Raw genomic sequence first — 22,123 nt, 5'->3', positions numbered from 1 at the left:
CCTAATTGAATTTCTAATTGGTTATTCAAAATGCTATCTAAAACTCTGTATACATTCTATAATAACTTCAGAATGTCGAACAACTAGATCTAATCAGATACGTGTGGTGGTACAAATGTTATATCAAATATTTTCAATAATTATTCATATATATATATATACAAAAGTTCCTATAAAAAATAAGATGGATAAATTTCAAGGCACCTATGTTAATTATATCCATTATATAAAATCTATTCATATGTTGATATAAGCATATCATACCTCAAATTATTGCATCTTCTAAGACGAAGAGTTGCATTAAAATATTCTAGTCTTATACCTGACTAGTTCGTCTTCATTTAAATTAAATTAAATCAATATTATATTAGACAAATTATATTATATAAAAGTGAAATTTAAATTATAAAAAAATAATTATAAAAATTATAACAATGAACATCTTCGTTATTATATCAAATCTGTTTAAACATTAAAAAATTTTGGTCATATGTAATTGCTCTACTTAACTGCTGTAAAAGTTATATATTCACATTCATGTGATACTAATATTATTGATTATTATTTTTTTTTTTTTTAACTATCATGAAATTATTCGAAATTTGATAAATTTAGTAATATTTCATTAAATATTCTGATAAATTTTTTTGCCGGATAATGTATACCATTCCGACCTAAGTGCCAAAATATTTTCTAAAAGATAATATATACATATATAGATATATGTATATATATATATATATATATATATATAAATATGTATATGTATATGTATATGTATATTTACAGATATGAAAAAAATTGTACAAATGATTAAACGAAAAATATGTAGAAAAAATATTCGGTATATAACTATAATTTTCAATTATAAATATTTCTTCCACATTCATACATGTATAGAGAAAATATTTTTTTCAAATTTCTTATAGTGCATCATCAGTAAGTAGTAGCAAACGTCTAAAATACAAATAATAAGTTAAATTTTTGTAATCTTCATTTTCTTGTTAAATAAAAGCAATCTACATGTATTTCTACATGCATAAATTATTTTATTATATTTCCTAGTTTGCAACGAATGCAAAATTTGATAGTTTTCAAACGAACGAACAGAAACTTTGTAATTGAAGAAGTGGATAAGTTAATAGACTAATAACTTTAAATGAAAAAATGACAAAGTATATTTTCAAATCAAATTTATTTGTACCATAAGAGTTTACAATGAATTTCCATATTATAATCTGCAGTTAGCGGTGCGCTGTTGGTCGGAGAGAAAAAAAAAATAATAATTTTGTAATGCATAATACAGATAATTTCTTACTGCGATATAACCAATTCATTACTGCCAGAAGCTAGAGCATAGATAGATAATAGAAAGAGAAAAGCAGGGGTTCAGAAAAAAACAATAATAGATGACCGATCACAATGAATAAAAGTTAAATGATATTAATCAAAATATCGTAACGAATAAAATAATCTAGAATGCTAAATGAAGAATGTTTATATATTATGATGAACGAAAATAATATTAAAAATTTTCTATAATTATTTTATAATTATTTATGCATTTTTTTTTTTTTTAATTACTCAAAACCGCTTAAATAAAGCACTAATAGAAATCAAAAATAATATATAATACAATACGTACTAGGGTGTATTTATGATGAATTCTACGCCATGACATTGTGTGTTGCATTATTATAAAGGAAAAAAAGTCAAAATTCGAACAGAAGATATATCGCATGTGTAAATATTCTGTGACCCCTGCGGCAAATAAATATTGAAATAACAGAAAATTATACGTATTGATTGATACGATTGGAATAGAATTCCCCGCGGTTAGCATAATGTTTTTATGTCACGCCGAGTTTGTGAGAAGGGATGACGTTCATTCGTGATGATACAGAAGTGTTGGCTTCATGCTGTCCAATGATGATTAAATCAGCGATTCTAGCCGATCCAGATATCAAGACAATTTGGTGGTAGTCGTTACGTGCCATATATTCTTCAGTAATGATAATCGTTCTTTGACAAATCCCAAATCTCGTTCACAGCTCACCAGTAAAGCCAGATAAATCGTAACTTCGTATCTCTCGTTGGAAATAATTCTACAAGCATCTTGCGTATACTCGATGTAATAACTGATTTGCTTTCTTTTACCTTGGTCTCTTGACTATTGTCTGTACGTCTACTCTATGCAGGTATATTTGTATATGCGTGTTTGTTTTCTGTATACGTGCCCATATATCAATATGAAAATTGAAGGAACTGAATATACTACAACGTTATTACTTGCAGGATCGTTAGCTTCGCCGGTTGCTGTGGTTCTTTCGTGATGATAATTTATTATTATTTTTTTCTTTTTTTCTTCTCTTTTTTTTTTTTCCTTTTTCCATACGATTCGAAATACTTGAAGATGTTAGCAGTATCGTTTTCTTCAGAGATATTCATCGTTATTTATAACGTTGTTAACTTATATTGGCACACTTTTCGAATTTGGTCAAGTCATGAAGCTTTACACGTCCCATTTTTTCTCCTGTTTTTATTTTTATCATTTTTTTTATTACTTTTTTTATTTATTTATTTTTTTTTGACTTTTTAATCCTAGCGTCACTCGATCCCCGCGATAAAACGGTCCGTTCACGGTAAACGCGTGTCACGGTGATTGGTAATATTCGTTGTCGTCTCCCAGTTTTAGATGTTTTCTGTTTCTTTGTCGCACTATTATAACCAGCGGTTATTATTCATTTCCATCATTCGACGAGTAATCGTTAACGACGGCGACGGCGACGGCGACGGCGACGACGACGACGACGACGACGACGACGAAGACGACGACGACGACGACGACGACGACGACGACGACGACGACGAAGACGAAGACGACGACGACGACGGCGACAGACTTCCTCCCTTAAATCCACTTTTACGCCGACGACTCCATGCATATACCATACTCGATCGCCGAGCCGTTTTACCGTTTTGCGCAGTTAGTGATTTGAGTTGTTGGTCGAAGAAGAATTGGTCAAACGAGCCTTCAGTCGCTCCCGCGACGCTGCATGGCAATTGCGTTGCTCAGCCGTATGGTCTTGGCTCAGTATGGCTGGGAGAATTGTCCCCCGGCTTGTGACTGACCAGATTGATAAAAACCACTTCTATCACCTTGATAAGTCGAATCTTGGGACAGCAAGCCGTCCATTTGTGATTGAAATTCCCCTACCGCGAAAGAATCCTGAGAAAGTTCTGCCTGGCTTAAACCAGGCTGAGAAAGACTGAATCCCGGTTGCGACATACCTTGAGTCGTGCCTTGAGTCAACGGTAAACCTGGTTGGCTATAAGGTTGTGTATTTTGTTCGGTTTGACTTAGCTTACCCATACGCGCGCCAGATTTGTTTTTAGATGCGGCCGTGCCACGTCTGTTTCGTTGATTCTGTCTTGCTTGTAAAGCCTGTTGATGCTGATTGTAGAAACGCGGAGGTACGTGGGCCATGTTCATAAACATACCCACTGGTACCGGTACGTTATTCATAGCAGCTTGAGCTCTTTCAGGACTTATGTAACTTATGGTGTCGTGGGTTCTACTGAAAATATCCAGAGGCACGTTTCTCTGATAATACGGATTGTGATTTTGAGTGCCGTTAACTTGAGTACCCGAACGATCGTATACCGAGCCAGGAATCAAAACTTCTCTGGCATCGTACATGGATGTCGTCATAAAGTGCGAGCCTGGATTCGCAGCATTAACAAGCTTTTTCGGTTTAGCAAACTGTATCATAGATTCTTTCAAATTGTTCAACGGGCCCTCTACAAGGACTTTTTGTTCCTTGTAAAAGCTCAGCAAATGATTCCAAAGTGGTTGCTTCGAAAGCACCTTTGGATTTCCTACGATAATGATTCCGTATTTTGCACGAGTCAACGCAACGTTTAATCTTCTAGGATCGTTTAAAAACCCTATACCCTGATGTTCGTTCGATCTTACGCAAGACATTATTATTATATCCTTTTCGCGCCCTTGAAAAGCATCGACGCTTGCGACTTCTATTTCTTGATATAGTTTAGAATGCAGCGAACCTTGATATTGCATGTATTGCACCAAGTATGCCCTTTGCCCTTCGTAAGGTGTTATCACACCGATTTGTTCTGGTTTTACGCCACAACGTAAAAATCTTGTTGTTATCTTTTCTACGTTAGATGCTTCTGTACGGTTCAAGTAAGACGTACCGCTACCAGCGATTTCTTCTTGACCTTGAGTCACGTAGAAGAACATGGGTTTGTCAGGAGCAGGCCAAGGAAAATCTATCTTTAATAATTTTCTTTCGTCGGCACATACTCCATTTTGAAGGGAACCTTCGTAAAAGAAGTTGGACGGGAAACGAGACAAATCTGGATGCATGCGATATTGCACCTCCAAACGGAAAGGTCTGATGCCAAGAACGACCAATCTTTCAAACAGCGATTGGGAAAGCCCAGCTCTCGCTGCCTTTTTACACATAACGACAGGTCCTAATTGACAATGATCTCCGACGAGAATTAATTGCTTAGCACCGAGGACGACAGGTACCATACATTCTGGTTCCGTCGCTTGCATACTCTCGTCTATAAGTATAGAGTGAAATTTTAGTCTGTGCAGTCTCGGATCACCCGCGCCAACGCAAGTGCAACATATTACGTCAGCCGCCTCTAACAATTCCTTTTCGGCAGCTTTCTTTAAAAGCCTGTAACGTTTTTCATCTACGCTCGATAATTCTCCCGTTTCGTCTTTCAATTGTTGAAGCTTTTGCAATTCTGTATTTGTTTCCATATTTTTTATTTGATTGTGCAATGCAAGAAAACTCACGGGCGAATCGATCGCCTCTCGTGATTTTGCACAAAGACGTACGACCTTTAAGTTGGATTTATGTACCTTCTCAGTAAGTTGATCGACTGCGGTGTTAGAAGGTGCACAAACGAGAACTGGACCTCCGTTTTGTTTTACTAGCTGATAAACTATTGTGGCGCTAGTTACAGTTTTTCCTGTACCAGGCGGACCTTGAATCAAAGACAAAGGTCGTTGTACAGCGTGTTTCACAGCGTATACTTGGGATCGATTTAAATCTGGCAAGTTAGGAGCACTAAAATGTTTCGGAAGATGACAACGAAATAGAACTTCTTCTACTTCGTGACCCAACAATCTATGATATATATAAGCTGATACGGACGTATCATCCACAGCAAATTTTCGTAGTGCTAGTTGCATCCTATGGAAGAGAAAAAAGTTTTTAAATATATCCGGATTCCACTGCTCGGTTATTTAAAGTTATAATTTTAAGATGTACCAACCGATCGAAGCTCGTGCTTTTCCAAATGAAATCGACGACAAAATTACTGATGCACTCCGTAGGAGCGCCTGCGTTATTTTTCAATTCGATACCGACTTCCTCTCCGTAATTGTCAGGAATTTTGATAACATGGCCAATACCAGACCATGGTTTGTGAAGTTCTCCCAAATAACGAAGTCTTAATTCATCTCCGTGCATTAATTTCATGTCACCATCCGTTTTAGCTAACATAAAATATGCTATTGTCTTTTTATTCAAACCTACATCCCACCGTACTTCGATATTTTCTTGAGTTTGCGATTCTTTTAAACGCTTGTCATAATCGGCTTCTAACTTTACGAGCGGGCCAAATATATTCTGATATTGATACCCATCCTCATAACGTAACAAGACCTGTTGTGGTTCTTCATCTACGCCAGGCTTCTCAAGATCTTGGAAAGTTGCGTCGACGTTGTCCCGCCACAATTCTTCCAATTTGTTAATCTGCTGGGCAGAGATTTGTCTGGCTCTTAGCTGTTCCTGTTCTGATGGTATCTTTACAAGCCATGCTAAGAAACTACGATCTTCTATCAAAGGTTTCCATTGTTCTTGATCCCTGATTGTTGTATATTAAAATGCGTTAATTAATATCTATTTTATACGCACTTTATCTTCAGATAAAATAAAGTTAACGTACCAATTCATATCTTTGAGGGAGCTTTGGGCTGCACAAGGTTGTCGGCACAATAACACGACAACAGAATCTGCTTTAGCTGGTATAAAACCAAGAACAAATACATTTCTAACTGCACAGGAATAACATTCTAATACAGTTTCTCCCAATGGTCCATCTCTATTAACAGTAATTAAATGAGTAAACGAACGATCGAACAGATCAAATATAACGAATAGTATAGACTTATAAGCACCTGTGCAATGTAACTTCTTTGTGCTTTGCTCGAACAAGGTGATTGATAATGTGGGAACCTGATGTATTGCCTCGTCCATTGCAGAACCATTTACGACATACGTTACACATAACAACACAAGAAGCTTCATGAATTCCACAATATTTGCACGCATGTTCTGGTAAATCACGGTTATAATACGCCTCTTCTTCTTCCTCTTCAAACTGTAGTTCAGCAAGGCTTTGAGCAGCTCCAGAAATTTTTAAGTCCAGTGACGAACTACCGCTTGTTCCATTAACCTATATCAAAACAAATATTTTTATAAATCTCGCACAATTGCATTACAAAGTTCATTAATCTTTTTAAATAATTTTATTGTTTTGTCATAACGAATATTTTTACTTTTTAAACGTAATGTCGTCAATTAAATAAGCATCTGATACATTTTACGTATCATCCAAATATAAACATTGCCATTAAAAAAAGAAACAATATAATATCCTTAGCACGCAAGAAAAAATTCTTTTATGTACATTCCGAAGATTCAATCTCATAAGATTACATTGACATAAAAAAAATCATTTCTTTTGTAACCATTAATCAATGATTAATCGTAGTAAAGAAAAACATAAACGAAAGGTTCATAACGTTCAAGGTCATATCGCCGGGAGCAAAATGAAAAAAAAAATAAATAAAAAAAATAGAGAGAGAGAAAGAGAGGACCATCAAAAAGAAAAAGATATATCCTTAAGGAAATAATGATAATGAAACAATACTGGATGAATGATCGTTTGGAAAACAGAATCGCACGAGTACCATATCGTCACGTTCGTTCCATGGCACATACAGTTTTATTCGTAAATCAAGAATGAGGTTATGTCTTCACCGCATGGTTGTCTTCGGAAAGAACATTTAGAGTAATGATTTGAAAAATGCATTAGAAAGGAATCGTAAGGTAAACGTACGGATAAGTGTAATATAGTAAAAAACCAACCTGTATAGGCTGACTCGGTTGACTTTGAGCCGCATCGTGTTGCGAAGCCTGTGTCTGGCTTGGCGATGGTAAAGTAAAGTCTGTGAAATCAAATTCACTTCCTTGAGTATCGGCACCGATTAAATCAGCTTCTTCGGTATCAAGGAACGTTAGGGTTTGGCTACTTGGCCCATAAGCATCGACGCTCATCCTGCTATACGATCCGACACGACGTCGTCTTTTTTATCGTTCCTAAAGAGAGATGTAAAATTCGAGACGCGCTCGTTTATCGAATTGAACGGTTAACGTCGATTTAGAGAACGTCACGAGGTGAACACACTTATTCGTATTTTCTAAAGAAAGTTCTATACGATCGTAAGAACGTACGTACAATGCCAGACTCTCGAAGCACTTCGATGAACGAGGCCACAAATCCTACGCCATACTTTGTCTCGCGCCCACCAACACACACACACACACAGGCGCGCGCATAGCGTAGCACTTATACATGGATATATAAGTTTTGTCTTTTCGTGCCACCGTCATTCGTTGAGTATTACGTCATCAGCTGATTTCCAAAAGTTCTAAGAATTACTTGTCTGAATGAAAATCGGATTTGAGATTCTTTTATAAACGGACGTTGATTGGACGTTTCTCCTGTTGAATTCTTTTTTTCTTTCCTTTGTTTCATAACTACATACGAATTATTCGAATTTACGATTATCATTTTAATATCGTAATTATATGATAGAGAGAAGAACGTAAGAAAGAAAATGTCGGTGATATTTTTAATATGCTAAATTTGCGACTGTGGTGAAAGCGATGTCGAGCTCGAAGATGATTGGTTGAAAGCGTAATACTTCTCGTTCGGCGGGCTAAAATCAGCACGCTCATTGGTCGCTCGATTCTAGGCGGTGCTGTATGCACGTGTGTTACGACCGTGAAGTTTGCATAACGTTAAATTGACGAACGCGCGCGAACTATACTTTCAAATTCACGGTGCAGTGATACATTTATAAGTTGTGTCTTTCTTTTGTTTCGCTTTTTTTTTCTTTTCATTAATCAAACGTTTTAATATTTGTGTATTCTACAACTCAACGATTTCGAAGATACATATCTTCAATCCTTGGAATAAATTTCTTCGTTACAAAAATGAATTGCTAACCTATCATCGAAAAAAATGTAAGTTGATTAAAATCTTTTTACATAGAGATTTATTCGGAAAATTAACAAACAACTATCATAATTTCGCTTTCGCAGCACATTTATTGTCATCTTTTGATATATTATGCGTAGATACACATAATTATATAACAATGTTGGAAAAGTATATATATGTATATACATATAGATATATACATATAATGCGTATATATATATATATATGTATGTATATATATGTATATGTGTTTTATATATATACTTAGTACATACAAAATAATAAATACAAATGACGTATATGTACAAGTATCGTAATAGCTTTCTAAAGCTTCTTATAATCGTAACTAAAAGACGCAACTTATGTATTATTTGTTTATCGGTGGTAAGTGTAAAAAGTTGGCTACTTATTATTTATTAATAAGAATTTATGACGATGTCAATGTATTTATTCTTACGATGCATACATATATATATATATGTATGTATATGTATATATGTATATATGATGTATATATATATATATACACACACACGTATATATTTGTTTTTTTTTTGTTCTTTTATATTCCATTCAAGTTCTTCATATATAGTATTTACTTGCAAAGATTCTTCTTTCTTTCTTTCACGAGATGCGTAAGAAATGTCTGAAAAATCAGTCTTATGACGAGATTCATTGTCGAGAAATTATGATTGATCAAAGTCGTGCTTAATTTTAATATTTTAAGTTCGCTTAATTTAATAATATTTACACGTAAACGTTACTTATTCTATATAAATCGATAGAAATCGTTTGACGCGATCGATCGTAATTATTTTTATTTTTCAAACGTTTCTCGAGATTTCATATCGTTAAATATCTATGATAAATACGATAATGTAACAACGTCTATCTGCATGTGTTATTTCTAAAAGAGTTCTTATTTCCATGAACATTTTAAATATTTCATTCTTAGCGTGTGAAACTTCGTTGTACACGATATTCTTCTATCGTTCCATTTTTAAATAATTACGATATTAACGAAGTTGTATTTTATCGGGAAAATATACATATTACGTATTCGATAGATATTTTTACCTATATTGGACTAAATAACAGGTATTGCACTTCAAATTCACCCTTTTGCTAAACAAATTCATTCGATGTCATCGTACTAGTTTGTTTTTCTTACGATTATTAATAATTTTATCTATGATTGATAACAATACTGTTAGATTTTGACAATGCGTTGCAATATTATAAATTGATTATACTTGTTATTATTAAAGCTTAGTAAACATGAAAAAAAATATTCATTACAAACACTTGATTTGCAAACGGGTGAATTTGATTTGCAAAAATTGAATTCGAATTGCAAAATCCGTATGTTTCTTGAATGTTTAATTCAAGATCTCGACGTAAGATCATTATTATATAAAACAAATATCAGTAACATCGTGATGATAATATTTTGTCGAAAGGATAGAACTATTGTACAGAACTTGATTATACGAAAAAAAAACAGAAAAACAAAAATAGAAAGTCTTGAAAAATTTGATTGAAAAATCGATTATCGGTAATGTTTTTCGCATAAACCGTACTGGAGCCCAATATCTCGTATTTGTAGGATTACGAGCGCGTTTTATAAAATGGCACGTTCAGCTCGTAGATTCCAATAGGCTTTATCCGGTACAGAAATGCTAGCGGTCATGGAAGATCAATAAAGAGGATTCGGTGAATTCCTTTGGAAGTTACTTTGTTGATTCTGGTTTTGTTGAAGAGGCCCTGCTGGACTGGGTCTTCCTTGATCACGATATTGAGGTGGTCCAGGTGGTCCATTAGGTGGTCCGGATGGACCAGGAACTTTACCATAATTTCCTCTGGTCGAACCTTGATAGCTACCATAAGCAGAATCATCGCTACGTCTTGATACATGACCGTACATGCTTTCGGGTCTCCTCGAATTTGCTGCGTTATCAGAATTGGTTGAGAGTGTGCCATTTGGATGTTGTTGCTGTTGCTGTTGCTGAGATTGTTGTTGTTGTTGTTGTTGTTGTTGTTGTTGTTGTTGCTGCTGCTGCTGTTGTTGTTGCTGCTGTTGATGACCTTGCGTAGAGGATTGACCGCTCTGTCCAGATTGATGCGAGCTTTGACTACTCGGTGGTGGTACAGGTGCTCTAGCATATATACTAGATCCCGTCGACATACCATAAATTCCATTCTCCCGCGTACTCAGACTCGTCGATATTCCTCTAATGCCGTATATACTCTGCGTACATTGTTGCAATTGATTCTGCATGTTTTGATTGGTACTGTTGTGATTTTGGGATGATTGATTGGGACCAGTTACCGGTTGTTGCCCATCCCTTCCTGCATTCTGAGTTGAGGATTGTCCTATTCTCATAGGATAAAGACTTTGAGCTGGTACAAGTGGACCTGGTTTCGGTATCATCAAACCGTCCCGTGGACCGGACGTCGATTTAGCGTAAACGCTTTGCGAACGATTCAGATTCGCTCTTGTTAGAGGTGGAGATTTGCAATAGAGAGACTTGGTGCCCCCGTAGATCGATTCTACGCGTTCCAAAGCCGTCGGTGGTGCACTGTAGATCGAAGAGGAGGCACCGGCGACTGGACGATAGGTAGCATAAGCTCCTGGAAACTTTGGCCCGCTTGGTTTGTCCAAGTCATCGTAAGTGTCCTCGTCCGATCTCATCGATGAATTATCACCGTCGTCCATCTCGCGAGAATCTCTCGATCTTCTCGGACTGAGAACGTATTCGTGAAGCAATGCCGCGACGGCACCACCTGATATCGGACCGACCCAATAAACCCAATGATTCTCCCAACGATTCATTACAAAAGCAGGTCCCAAAGCACGTGCTGGATTCACGAACGGACTCTGTAATTAAACGGTAAAGATAATGTAAGTTATAATGCATTAACATTTCAGTAAATTTCACAATTAAAAAAAAAAAAAGAAGAAATAACGACGTGGAAACTTTGAAGTGTTGCAACATCTCTCTCTTTTTTTCTTACTTTTTTTTTTTTTTATTTCTATCTCTATCTCTATCTTTTTCTTTCTTCTTCTTCTTCTTCTTTTTTTTTTTTCTTTTAAAACGAAAGTTGGTATTTAATATGTGCATGGTAGTTTCGGTATTCTTTGGATCGTAGAGGTTCATTGTACACTCGTTCCGGAGCAGGTGGGACCGGGATCAAGTTCTCCTAGTCTCTCTCTGTTGCTCCTGTTGCAGTCACGGCAGGTGCTCTCAAGAGACGCGGACGTCGCACCGATTCGAAAGACGTTCGGGGAGAGAAATTTTTGATAGACTGGTTACGGAAGAAAGAGAGAAAGAATGTCCTATTTTCAGATACTTTAGTATATATTTTAGTGCATTCGTGCGGTATATTCACGCGACTTAATAGTATATATATATATATATATATATATATATATATATATATTATCGATAATTATATCAATTCTGATGCATGATCGATTTTTTTTTATTTTTTAATACCATGTAATTATCATTTCATACGTCATTCGGATAAAATAAGGTCACGTAACGATTCGAAAAATTTCTCTTTACCATTTATCGAATAATATATGTACTGTCGATGATATCTTACTCGTATTAAAAAGAAAAAAAAAAATATATATATATATATATATATATATATATATATGTATACACGCACAAACAAAACAAAACAAAAGTTGCTTACCGAAACGAGAGTTGCAGCTGTATATGCAGCACCCAAAACGCCGGCTGACTTCGAGGAGATTCCAATGGATAAAGACCTTGATGTCTCCGCAGCAAAGTGGGCCAAAACGATAAGAACCGAAAGTGCCAATTCGACTAAAAGTCTTTCGATAGGTCCGCTGATACGTCCGGGTGATGTTAACGTTTGCGTATTCGCGGGTGTTGTAACGCTGAAAGTAAATGAATTTTCGCTTATTAACATATTTTTCTCTATCAATCAAAAAAAAAATTATTACTTCTTAATTAACAATAAAACTGTCTCTCTCTTGCGACCTATATTTCTTACGTGTGTCAATTTGATCGGTATTTGAAAAAATGAAAAAAAAAAAAAAAAAAGAAAAAAAAAAGAAAAAAAAAGAACGAAAGAAAAATATTCACACGTTCGTCCTTTTTTATTCATTTAATGCATTTTACATAAATAAAATTAATTAATCACATCAAATTTTATTAATTATTATTTCATTAAACGATTACTTCGTTTATGAATTTGGATTTTACTTATTATACCGATGTAACGATTATTTTTTTTCTTATATCATCGAAATATATGTATCCGTCTAATTAACAATACTCTATATAGAATAGAAATTTATAAAAATCTATTTGGATTTATGCGAAATATTTCCTATAAAAAGATATACCAACTATCGATCCGATTCTATAACTATTCTATTCTCACATATGGCATCTATGATAGTTAAGAGTTATGATAGTATGTATAAGTTACATGACCACGTGATATAATATACAATGATTTTTATATATATATATATATATATATATATATAAAACGCGTTGGACCCTCTAATAAAAGCCTCCTGCTGATGTAAATCCGTCCCAATGGTATAATGTTTATATTAGCTGGTGCATCATCTAGCCCCCTTGGCCTTCATCCTATCCATTCTCTATCTCTTTTTCATTTTTCCATCATGGCGCGTGAAAACCCGTCAATTTTCTCAGTCTATATAATCATACGGGGTCGTAACGACGTGACCCAGAGTTGGACCCTTCGATTCCCTTATTGAGATTCATGCAGATTCGTTTCCCTTTTCTCTTTCTTTTTTCAATTACATTATCTATCATCTTTGTTTATTCCATCAGTCGAATACTTTTTAAATCGGATATTAGAATAATCGAAATGTCTTTTTTTTTTTCTACATTGAAATTAATAATCAAATTGTTCTGTAGTTTTTGTTTTTGCAATATTATATTTTGTACAATTTCTTTTATTTATTTTTTTCTTTTTTCTTTTCTACCCCAATAAAACCATGTAACTTTGAACTCACATATCTATTTCAATTCGATTTTATTTGTTCTTCATTTATTTTTACATAGCCACGAAGAGATAGTTATAGCGTTAGAATATAAGAAAAAGTATAAGAAAAAAGTAATATAGTAATATAATAGTATAGTAGTATAGTATAGTAAGTAGTATAAGAAAAAATCCTTTATTTTTTATTTATTTATTTGTCCAACAATGAGATAGAAAAAGAAAGAAAGAAAGAAAGGAAGAAAGAAAGAAAGAGAGAGAAAAAGAAAGAGAGAGAGAGAGTTTTGATCCTTCCCTCTTCGCATATCTTGTCACCAACTTCCAATCTATTTCACTCAAGCTGCTTAAACATGTATAGAACGTAGACTATGGAATCGCGTTTCTCAAGCCAAGAACCTCCTTGAGTTTCGATGAAATTACCATAATCGCATCTCCAGTGTCGTCGTCTGTCTCTCCCTTTCTCCAGAACTTTGTCCATAATCCAACAGTGTTCGTAATACGTTTCATACGAGTAATCGAAAGAGCCACTCTGCTAATACTCCTAACATGTACTTACTACTATTTGTTAATTATTTGCTATTAAAATTTAATCATATATACGTTGTATATGTTTTCATTCAATTTTTATATCATCATTATTAATTAATTCGACTTTTCCGATTTAATAATATACTTTAAACTTGTACAGATTTAATTATTATTAATAATTTACAAATTATTTTCTAACGACTTGCTTTACTTCGATTTAATTATATATTTTAAATGCATCACATTACGATCTAATTTCCATAAGAATTATCTATCTAAGACGTACGTTTGAAAATTCTTAAAAGTCTACGACATAATCGATGATAAATTATACTGAACTTTTATTCTAATCGTTCTAAACATCGGAATTCAATCGAGTTAATATATATTTCAAAATTTTATCGATCCATTTTTCTACGAAAGGCGTGAATAAAATTCTTGGAAGTATTCATACCGTTGACGATAAATCTCTATTTAAATACATAGTTTTTAATCTGAAAACAAGTGTCCGTCCATTGGACCCTATTCTCCCCTAGTCTTATGTTAGTCGCGTGCAATATTCTAACGTTTTCTCCCCCTTATTCACGTCGTGTATGCTAATGAAAACTGTCCCCTCGAAGGGTCTCGCGCCTCTCTCGATTCGAGCGAATTGATGAAACGAGAAATGCAGATCATGACCGCACAATTGGGATCAACTGCGTCAATGTAGATGGTTGTAGTTCTCTATAGGAAAGAGGGAATAAGAGAACGAGAGAGAGAGAGAGAGAGAGATACATAGATAGATAGATAGATAAATAGATAGATAGATAGAGAGAGAGAGAAAGAGAGAGAGGAGGTGGAGGAGGAGAAGAAGAAAAGCTTTTGAAGATTTTTTCTCTCATCGACTCGCGTGTCCCTACGTGATAAGCGGATTTCTCAGCTTTTTGTTTGTTTGTTTGTTTCCTCTATTAGTATTATTATTATTATTATTTTTTTATCTCTTTCTCTACTTTTTTTTTTGTTTCGTCTTTTCTTTCAGACAAGTAACGCTTGGAAAAACTTTTCCCATGCGAATTTCTCACGCATGACGAAATTTCACGGAAAGCTAATGTTTGTTGCACGTTTTCTTTGTTTTTTTATTTTTTTATTTTTTCTTTTTTTATTCGTGACGGAAAAGAAAGAAGGGAAAGAACGAGAGGATAAAGGGGAGGAGTTAATCATTATATTAGCGTTAATTTGCCTGGATGGAATTAGCTTTAACTTTCGGCTTTAAACGATATCTTTTTTAAAGAGATACTCCATTGTTTTATAGCGAAATTGTTTTCGCAATAAACGGATTTCACGAATTTTTCCATCGTGGAGATAAATACGAGAGTCAAGAAATTCTTTTGGCTGAAATTCTTTCGGTTGAAACTTTTTAAAATGTGGATTAATACTCGAGATTTGTACTTTCCATTCTTTGGAATTACTGGAAGAAGATTGAACTGGGTCAAACAACGAGTCGAAAGTAATCGTTATGCAAGTGATTAATAACGGCGAAGTATATCGTGCATGTTTAAAGGCGTCTCTTCACGCATGTAATATCGACAAATCTCCATATATTACGTGTTAAAAATGTAAGGGAAAATTTCTTATGCATCGAAATGCATATATGTATTTGCAAGATGATAATAGTATCGTCGTATCACGGTACTATTGTGGAAGCGGTCTTTTAATTTTTCTCGTTCATTTAGTAAACCCTAGGCCGACTTTGTGTTACATTTTCGTCCCTTTCAAGGGCCCTATTTTTATTCGCAGACAGAAAGAGAACGCTTTTTTACCTGCCTAGAGTAGACACACACCACGACCAACGGCATAGACAGACGCCTTTCATTCTGACCCATTCCTTCCATAAAGTATGTACTATGTGCATATATATATATATATGTATGGACGTACATATGTATATATGTATATATATTATGCAGATCGTAAAAAAGGGGAAAGAAAAAAAGAAGAAAAAGAAAAAAATTCTTTAGTAAGTGTAAAAAGCGGTGCATCTAGGAAAATGTGTATCCTCGATTGAAATAGTCAACAAAATAATTCAACCAAATTGTTGAATTATTAAAGAAACAGGAGTTTGTTTTTGAATCGTTCATTTTTTAAATAAAATTTTTTAATTTCTTGAACGAGATATATTACATATGAAATATATGCTATATGTATCTCTATACTCATACATACATGTATATATATGCAGATCGTGAGAAAAAGAAAAACAAATATCTATACTTTAATAACAACGTGAAAAGCAGTATAGCTAAGAATATTTATTCTCGATTAGTTTTGTTAGATCATTCGAAAAAGAAGTGTCTTTCGTTTTGTTTTTTAATCGTCGATTTTCTAGACGAAGTCATTTAATTTTTTCATTCGAGGAACAAAATTTCTGTTTTCTCTTGTCGAGCGTAATTTTGTTTTATAATAAAAAAGAACAAGACAGAAATAGAAAGAAAACGAGAAAGAAAGAGAAAGAAAGAAAGAAAGAAAGAAAGAAAGAAAGAAAGAAAGAAAGAAAGAGAGAGAAAGAGAGTGGTCGATGAAATCGGAGCCACCGAAGCGACATTGCAACGACAGGAAGTTTAATCTTCCGTGCACTTGACACAAGAGACCCTGTGAACGTGAATTTCAGTCTCACCCCTCTCTCCCTCATCATCACAACCATACCATAGTATATTATGTTCCAAGACAATAGCCGTGCTAATTTCAATCTCTTTCAACAACAATAAAAACAACAACAACAACCGACCGATAAAAACCACTGACCGTAACCAACCTGTAACAGACTACTTTTAACGACTCCTTACAAAGAAAAGATTTTATTTCCTTTTTTTTTTTTACCATGGAACGGTTTATCGACTTATTACGTGTAGTTCCCACGCGAAATTATATGTTTGCCATTGCAAATACCGAACGGTAGAGTGAACACGAGAGTCTTAGGTATATACGTCGTCAAAATTGCGATAAATACTTGCAAGATAAAAAAGAAAGGGATGTAGAGATAGGGGTAGGAGGGAAAAAGATAAAGTAAAGAAATGATCAACGGTGGACTAATTAAGATGTCATTATTAATGGGACAAAAGATTACATTATTTCGTAGGTTTCATTCTTTTTTTAGAAATCATGTAACTATCCTACGAAATTAATTATTAATTTCTTATTCGAAGATAAAAATATCTAATACGTATTGTAGTATGTTGTTATATGCACATATAATAATAATAATAATAATAATAATAATAATAATGTCTTAAAATGAAATCTGAAATTTTCAATATTCACGTGAATAAAAATCTAGGAAATAGGAAATAAAAAAGCATAAAATATTTAAAGTATTAACAGAACTTTGGCAACTCTATCGAACATAATCGCATGCGTACATACTTATATCCAAAAGAAAACAACTTCCGAGTATGTCCTTCGCGGGTGTCGTCGAGACGCTCACCGACCCCGTTTCGGTGAAGCATAAAAGCTAATTTTCTGCTCGGCCCTTCGACCTTCACCATCTGAACTTTCTCACAAAGCTGCCGGACGATCGTAACTTTCCCATCGTCATCGTAGAAAAAGATTTTATAATAGTGACCGTATACATATATGTACATATATACCGTAGTAAGTATACTAAACGTGTGCTTAAACATGTGTGCTTTCGGTTTGGTCTAGTTTCGATTTCAACCCCCAAATATCTCTCCTATCATCGTCATCGTCGTTCATCGTTGACGATAGACGAGGGGTGAACGAATCTCATCGATGTGGTCCATGCGGTCTAGTAAACGAAACGAAACGAAACGAAACGGGAGTATCAATAGCTCGTTAAACTCGAAAGAGAAGTGTAGTAGTAGAAGTAGTAACAGTAGTAGTCGAGTGAGAAGAGCGAGCGTTACTACGATTGAAATTTATTTAAAACGGCACGCATCGTGTCCTTCGGGGGTTACAAGAGTCGGGAGGGTTAGATTCACCCTTCGTGTGAATCGCGAAAATGGAGCACAGGTTGTACACGATCCTCGATCCTCTCGAGTCAAGTGCACGCAAGATTAAGTTTCCTCTTCTCGATGGACCGATGGACCGAGAAAAGGAAATAAAGGAAAATGCATTTTGTTACGATGCTTAACCGCACTCAGTGATATTTACTCTTTATCGCGTATCCTTTTTTTATTTTTTATTTCCAAATGGTTCTTTTAATTTTTTATTAGTTCTTTTTAGTTCGTCTTTTTTTTTAACTCGAATAAAAATTATTTATTAGTTTGTTTCAGTTCGTTTTTATTAGTTTTTCTTTTAACTTGACTAAAAATCATTTAACGGGAAATTATTATATTATAACTTTATTTTATTATTAAATTTATTTTTTTATATTAATTTATTATTATTACTTCACGATTTTTTTGTTTTCTCAGAATGGCAGCGATAACTCGGCTTACAATCGTGATTTTTATGTTATTAGATCGGTTGATGATTCGAGAAATAGTATAAAGAGTGTTCATTTTTCAGGACTCAATCGAGCCTTGGAATACCACGAACGCTTATATCTCACATTCCATAGAGATAAGCATTCTTGAGACCCTTCGAGGCATTTGAAAGAGAGTGCTTTGAATGAAATATAATTATGATGATACGGTTGTTATCTAAGTACCGAATCGAATAAAAAATATTCAAAGAGTCGATCGAAAGAGCAAAACTTATTTCGATTAAAAAATTATTTCCATTAAAAAAAAAAAAAAGAAGAGAATTAACAACATATTGTTTTACTGCTTAGTAAACACAATACGTGTAAATCTTCAATGAAAAGTTTGAAGTAGTTTATAAATAGTCCTAAAAGAAAGATTGATAAGTTATCCGTAAAAGAGATTTCAGTAATATTAACTTTTTTAAAGCATTTAAAATAAATAGGTCTATTAAACTTATTTGACGTTTCAGAGCAAGTACTTTTCTCGTTCTAAGAAAAAAAGTTATTCGTCTTTCTCAAAGAAAGTACTATGTTTCTATGAAAGAAAAAAAGAACAAAAGAAACAAACAAAAAAAAAAAAGAAAGAAAGAAAAGAGAGAGAAAAGTTTATCTTCGCTTCGAATATTTCAACAGATGGATATTACACGTATCTATAGGATATGAAGGTAAAAAAAGATCTGATGAGTTTTCATCTTGATAGATTATTCTAAAAATAAAAAAGAAAATTAATTAAAAAACTGAATAGATAAATAAAAATAAAAAGAAACAAAGAGTATTATTATATCACGAAATACGAAGTTCCCTTCAACGAAACTTTTTTCATCTTCGTATCCATTCCGCCCCCTCATCCCTTATTATCCGTGTAAGAAGATGAAGGGATAAGTGAGAAAACGTTGCGTTTGCATCCTCATCTCGAATCTTATGCATTTATACGGCCGCATGGACCCCATGAACGGGCCGCACGAAAAGGGAAATTACATAATTCGCAGTGGATGCGCACACAACGTAAGTAAAATTGCGGGCGATCGGATAAACGGTGTCGTGGGAAACAAGTATCCCACATCCTCTCGGACGTTCATATTCGACTGTGAAATCATCGAAGGGCCACTATTTTTATTCTTTCCTCTCCTCTTCCTACTCTTTTCTTCTTTTCACTTTGCGCCAGCTGACCTTCGTGAGAGTTACTTAGCTTTGACGCTTAACCATTTTCTGCTTTCCTTGTTTTCCAAGAACTTGCGTGCGTGTCGCCGGGAGAAGGTACAAGGTAAGGTTCTTTAGAAAAGTCCCAAGAAATCCGAAGAGAGAGAGAGAGAGAGAGAGAGAGAGAGAGAGAGAGAAAGAAAATAAGAGAGAAAGATAAAGAAAGATAGAATTAAAAAATAAGAAAGAGAGGGAGGAAGAGAGAAAGAAAGAATAAGATAGAAAAAGAAAGAAAGATAGTATAAAGAAATGAGAGAGAGAGAGAGAGAGAGAGAGAGCTAGTCTTTGACAAAGCACAGGATTTCTTTTGCAAGGATCGAGCAGGATTACAGGGAGAATCGAAATCCCACCCTCTTTTACTGAATGAGAAAAAGACTATGAAAAGAGAGACGGGACAGGAAGTGCGTACACGTTTTCGTTTTACTACTACGTTAAAGTTCATGTACAGGCTAGTGTGTATATGTGTTCACATTGATTGTCTCGCTTAGTTCCTTGTATGGGAGATTTATATTTGCGTTTCGTCTTAAGAAGGAGGGAAAGAAAAAGAGAGAGAAAGGGAGAGAGAGAGAGAGAGAGAGAGAGAGAGAGAGAGAGAGAGAGAGAGAGAGAGAGAGAGAGAAAATCGAGAGTTCTCATAGGAAGAACCAGAGTGATTTATCCGGTCGCGCAATTATGTTTTGCATAATTGAAAAAAGATTATTACTAGTATTATTTTACTACTACTGTTATAAAATGGAAAGTATTGCAAATCGTGATCAATTAATAGATAAATAAAGACGAATGTTAATTACAGAAATTAATATAATGATACAAAAAAGAAAAGAAAGAAAAAAAAAATAATTATATCTATTATAATATTATTAATAATGTATAAAGTCGATAATGTATAAAATTGGTCGACTTATAGAAATAACGGATAAACCATTTACGAGAGTAGTATCATCGACCTTTCAGGTATATACAGAATACCGTAGTTGGTCCAGGACATATCGTCAAAGATTCCATCTTATAAAGATCCTGTAGAAATCGTGCGCCGTGTGTCTATACTTCTCTTTATCCCTCTCTTTCTCGTTCTTCTCTTTCTCCTTCTCTTACCCTATAGGAGAAAACACGTGCCGGCCACATGTTGCACAAAAGGAATCCTCCGTGGTCCTTTCGTGTTCTACGTATCCGAAAGTCGCCGTTACAAAGGAACCTTAGCTCCCTGTAAATGATTTTTCTTTCGGGAGCATCGAGGGATACCATCCAAAAACCGGCAGATGTTTTTCCGTCTTTCTAACGCGTCGTACGCATCGATATTTCTTTCTTTTTTTTTTTTTTTTTCTTTTTCTTTTTACGACTGACACGCTTACGAGGATAATGCTATGAAGATAATTATTTACAAATGTTTTATCGACTTCAAGATAATTTCTCTTCGTTCAAGATTTAATTTTTATATATATATATATATATATCTTTCTTTTTGCTTGTAATTTTTCTTCTTTATATTATCTTATTAAATCTTCGATCATATTAATACAAGTAACTATCAATGACGAGTTAAATGCATTATGAAGTTCGTAGTAATAACATAATAATCATATGAACAATGATCCGTATGAAAATTAAAAATCCATATTAAAATCATCGACATCCATCCTACGTTATTTTTCCTAGTTATTTTCGATTTTGAAATTTGCATCGATATATACGTACATCATCCTCCCAACGTATAGCCACGAAATATAATTTCAAAGGGTAATAGCAAAGCGCTATGGAACCTGATGCACACGCGTGTGCATTTAATGGAGCAACCCTATGGGCAAAGGAACGAGGAGGAAAGGTTCTTGAGAGAACGAACACGTGGTTATTCGACCATCTGTTGGCATCCTGTTCAGTTTGGTTTAACTTCAGTCGACCCCTTCTTTACAAACTCGAGGTCTTTTCTTTCGTATTCAAGATCGACACTGTCGGTAGACATCTATCGATGAAAAAGAAAGAGAGAGAGAGAGAGAGAGAGAGAGAGAGAGAGAGAGAGAGAGAGGATGAGTTTCTACGTACATCCTTCGATCATTATTTGATCGATAAATAGAGAAGGATCTTTTGATATAAACATAGATCGTGATCAAAAAGTATGTACTTCTATAAACATATACATGTGTTTTATTTTAATCACGTTCTATCATCAACCATCAGTGAGGTATATATCTCTGTATTAGATACCTCTAACAAATTTTTACGATCTGTGTTTAGAAAAGTCTGTGTAAACATTCTCACGTCTTCTCTTGTTTATTAAATCTTTCAGATTGCTCTCTCACATTTTGCTTGGGTTTAAATCTACAAACAACAAATATCTCCACGATCGATGTAAAGTAGTCGTATATGTTACTCTTCGCACTTCTTAAGTTCTTCGTATCGTCTTATAAACTATCGGCATGTAATTCTTTTTTTCTTTTTTTCTTTTTTTCTTTTATAAAAGGCAAGACGAATTCAGTTTATAAACGAAATGGCTTTTTTTCACAAGTTCAGGATTAATAGTTCCGATGTAATACTTAAACATCGATTACTTTTTATCGAGATTAATTTCTTTTTATTTTTTTTTTTTTTTTT

The 22,123-nt window shown here is 34.3% G+C and overlaps 2 protein-coding genes and 1 long non-coding RNA gene across 4 annotated transcripts in view; 1 reads left to right on the top strand and 2 right to left on the bottom strand.

Annotated features, from left to right (window-relative positions):
- Positions 1 to 1,176: 1,176 nt before the first annotated feature.
- On the bottom strand, positions 1,177 to 7,708 carry LOC122634788 (regulator of nonsense transcripts 1). The gene is made up of 6 exons (XM_043824081.1): positions 7,567 to 7,708; positions 7,197 to 7,427; positions 6,224 to 6,501; positions 5,992 to 6,147; positions 5,317 to 5,910; positions 1,177 to 5,234 (listed from the first exon to the last, which is right to left on the bottom strand). The coding sequence occupies exons 2-6, from the start codon at positions 7,383 to 7,385 to the stop codon at positions 3,092 to 3,094; spliced, it is 3,360 nt and encodes a 1,119-aa protein (XP_043680016.1). The 5' UTR covers positions 7,386 to 7,427; positions 7,567 to 7,708; the 3' UTR covers positions 1,177 to 3,091.
- Positions 7,709 to 8,155: 447 nt separating this feature from the next.
- The window catches only part of LOC122635015, a 23,111-nt gene continuing 9,143 nt past the window's right edge, over positions 8,156 to 22,123 (top strand). Inside the window, exon 1 of one of the 2 annotated variants that reach the window (XR_006328539.1) lies at positions 8,156 to 8,357. This is a non-coding gene — a long non-coding RNA (uncharacterized LOC122635015). Of the gene's footprint in view, positions 8,358 to 11,139; positions 11,237 to 22,123 lie in introns of those variants that run through there. The other variant, XR_006328540.1, reaches the window with a different exon arrangement.
- LOC122635010 (neurogenic protein big brain) overlaps positions 9,830 to 22,123 on the bottom strand; it is a 21,608-nt gene continuing 9,314 nt past the window's right edge. The window contains exons 3-4 of the mRNA XM_043824701.1: positions 12,040 to 12,247; positions 9,830 to 11,212 (exon numbers count right to left, since the gene is read on the bottom strand). Of these exons, the coding sequence (XP_043680636.1) occupies positions 10,031 to 11,212; positions 12,040 to 12,247 (1,390 nt within the window). The 3' untranslated portion in view covers positions 9,830 to 10,030. The remainder of the gene's footprint in view (positions 11,213 to 12,039; positions 12,248 to 22,123) is intronic.

The sequence above is a fragment of the Vespula pensylvanica genome, chromosome 16 (genome assembly GCF_014466175.1).
Source record: "Vespula pensylvanica isolate Volc-1 chromosome 16, ASM1446617v1, whole genome shotgun sequence".
Lineage (NCBI taxonomy): Eukaryota > Metazoa > Arthropoda > Insecta > Hymenoptera > Vespidae > Vespula > Vespula pensylvanica.
This window is presented reverse-complemented; position numbering and strand designations above follow the sequence as displayed.

Bases quoted from the DNA above. Each gene is read 5' to 3' on its own strand.
- LOC122634788 (XM_043824081.1), bottom strand. From the start codon at position 7,385: ATGAGCGTCGATGCTTATGGGCCAAGTAGCCAAACCCTAACGTTCCTT. The intron at 6,502-7,196 runs GTTGGTTTTTTA...GTTTTGATATAG, and splicing joins AACCGAGTCAGCCTATACAG to GTTAATGGAACAAGCGGTAG. The intron at 6,148-6,223 runs GTGCTTATAAGT...TACTGTTAATAG, and splicing joins AAAGAAGTTACATTGCACAG to AGATGGACCATTGGGAGAAA.